This window comes from Palaemon carinicauda, chromosome 8 (genome assembly GCF_036898095.1).
Source record: "Palaemon carinicauda isolate YSFRI2023 chromosome 8, ASM3689809v2, whole genome shotgun sequence".
Taxonomy (NCBI): Eukaryota; Metazoa; Arthropoda; class Malacostraca; order Decapoda; family Palaemonidae; genus Palaemon; species Palaemon carinicauda.
The window spans coordinates 24,057,922-24,060,150 of NC_090732.1; the positions used below are offsets into that span (position 1 = coordinate 24,057,922).

The window sequence follows — 2,229 nt, forward strand, 5'->3', positions numbered from 1 at the left end:
GGTCTGTGTCTTCTCGTCTGTCAATTATGACACCAAGGATATTTCTAGGATCGCCTCTCCCACGATCAACAAGTGGAACTGGCACAGCTACATTGTCTCCTTGTTCGCCAGCTCGCAGATCTACACGACTTCTTTTCTCCATCCTTTCTGCTTGAGAAGTTTGTGCATCGGCTGCTTCACAATAACGCCTTTTGATTTCTTTGATGCGTTCTGCAACTCCGTGGTTTTCAAAAGAGGAAACAGGACTGTCAGATGGAGAGGGTGAGAGAGACGTTACGGGCTCTTCTGATTCTCCAGAAGAAACAGGACTCTCAACATTGTAGGCAGATGGTGTTGCTGTGGGCGAGGAAGGTCCTGTGGGTAGATCAAGGATTTGAGCTGTCATTGCTGACTTGTCACATTGTCACCAGTGTATTGTGTTGTAGTGTTGCCATGTTCGACTGGGAGCAGAACATCCTCTGTCAAATCATGTGTTGGTGTTTCATCACTTGTAGCTTGGATCTGGCTTGCAACACCGTCAGTTTGGGAGAGAGAGTTGTCATTTTCAGAGTCTGGCCTGATTGGTGTGACAGCAAGAAGATCCTCCTCAGTCTCCATCCGAGCAATCACTTCCATCGGCAAAGACGAAGTAGTAAGTCCTACACCGAGCTTCACAGCCAAACATTGCAGAATATGGAGAGCACTTTATCCCGGAATGGAGAGCACTGTTTTTCTGGAACTGAACAAACTTGATGCCCGTAGGCCAGTCTTGTGAGTCATTGTCAGCCATCCATGCCACCAGCATATCTTTAATATCACCGTTTGCGTGCTCAACCGACACCTGACTTTGGGGATGGCGATGCTTACCATGCACCAGTGTTAGTTTTGGCCAAACTTCCTTCAGCTCTGTAATGACTTGTGAAGTGAATTCGGATCCGTTATCGCTTTGGAGAATAACGGGGGCGCCAAAGAGAAGAAGAATGTCCAATAGATGAAAAGCGACCTCTGCAGCTCTTTTAGACGCCAAGGCTTGATGGATGCTAAACTTCGTCAGGTGATCCTGGTACACCATGATCCATTTCTTGTTGGATCCACTAGGCATGCATTGCATGTCAATTAGATCCACCTGACGCCTTGACGATAATTCCTTGGTGAGTATTGGATGAATGACAACCCCCTTCGTCATCGTCCGTTTTCGTTTCTTTTGGCATTCTTGACAGAGTGACTTGAACAGCTCAACGGCCTTAGTTGGAATGTTTGCATATTTCTTTTGTAATTCATTCAACATCCGGTCTCTTCCGCCATGGCCTGTTGAAATGTGGGCGCTCTTGACAACGTCAAACGTCTCCTTGATGCTCACATAGTAAGAGTGGCGACTCCTGTCGTGTCGAACGTCTCTTTATCAGTTTTTCTGTAGGCACGCACTGGAGTACTTCATACCTGAAAACACAGTTAACATTAGAGAGAGACAGGCACACAATTAGAGAGAGAGAGAGAGAGAGAGAGAGAGAGAGAGAGAGAGAGAGAGAGAGAGAGAGACAGACAGACAGACAGACAGAGACTGAGTAAAATAATAGATTGAAGTGAAAACTTACTTTTCTAACAGATAATATCCGTGCCGCCCCTTGGCATGTGAGTTATCAGCTACTGCTCTCAGGGCATCGATGGTCTTCTGATAGTCACACTTTGGAATTAATCCTTTTTTGTTTTCTTTAAAATGATCCGTGAGGTTTTGTGTAAACCTTTCCTCGATAGACATCTTGACTTTGCTGGAGGAAGAGGAAGAATGAAGCAACAAGTCAGAGTTGCTTGAAGAAAGGAAAGAATGAAGCAACGAGCAGTGGTTCAGACACTTTTGAAAACTGAACCATTCGCTCATGTCTTAGTCGTTTAAACACAAACACTCACTAACGAAACTGAAAGGTCGTTAAGTTAAACTATGCTGTGTGTAAATGTATGTGTGTAATTGTACTGTGTTTAATTGAAATGTTCATAGATGCCGGTTACGCGAATTCACTGAATGCTCAATAGTAAGAACACGTAAAATGACAGGTCTAATTTCAGGGATTTCGCGTAATCACTGGAAATTTCAGTGATTACGTGAAATCCCTGAGTGAAACGGGGGAAAACGTGTATTCACTGAAATATTCAGGGATTACGCGTAATCCCTAGGTACGTGTTCTTACTGTAACATATATATATATATATATATATATATATATATATATATATATATATATATATATATAT

At 43.3% G+C, this 2,229-nt stretch overlaps 1 protein-coding gene across 1 annotated transcript; it reads right to left on the bottom strand.

Moving 5' to 3' along the window:
• Positions 1 to 381: 381 nt before the first annotated feature.
• On the bottom strand, positions 382 to 1,165 carry LOC137645139 (KRAB-A domain-containing protein 2-like). Its single transcript, XM_068377972.1, has 2 exons — positions 776 to 1,165; positions 382 to 648 (listed from the first exon to the last, which is right to left on the bottom strand). The coding sequence occupies exons 1-2, from the start codon at positions 1,163 to 1,165 to the stop codon at positions 382 to 384; spliced, it is 657 nt and encodes a 218-aa protein (XP_068234073.1).
• Positions 1,166 to 2,229: the final 1,064 nt, after the last annotated feature.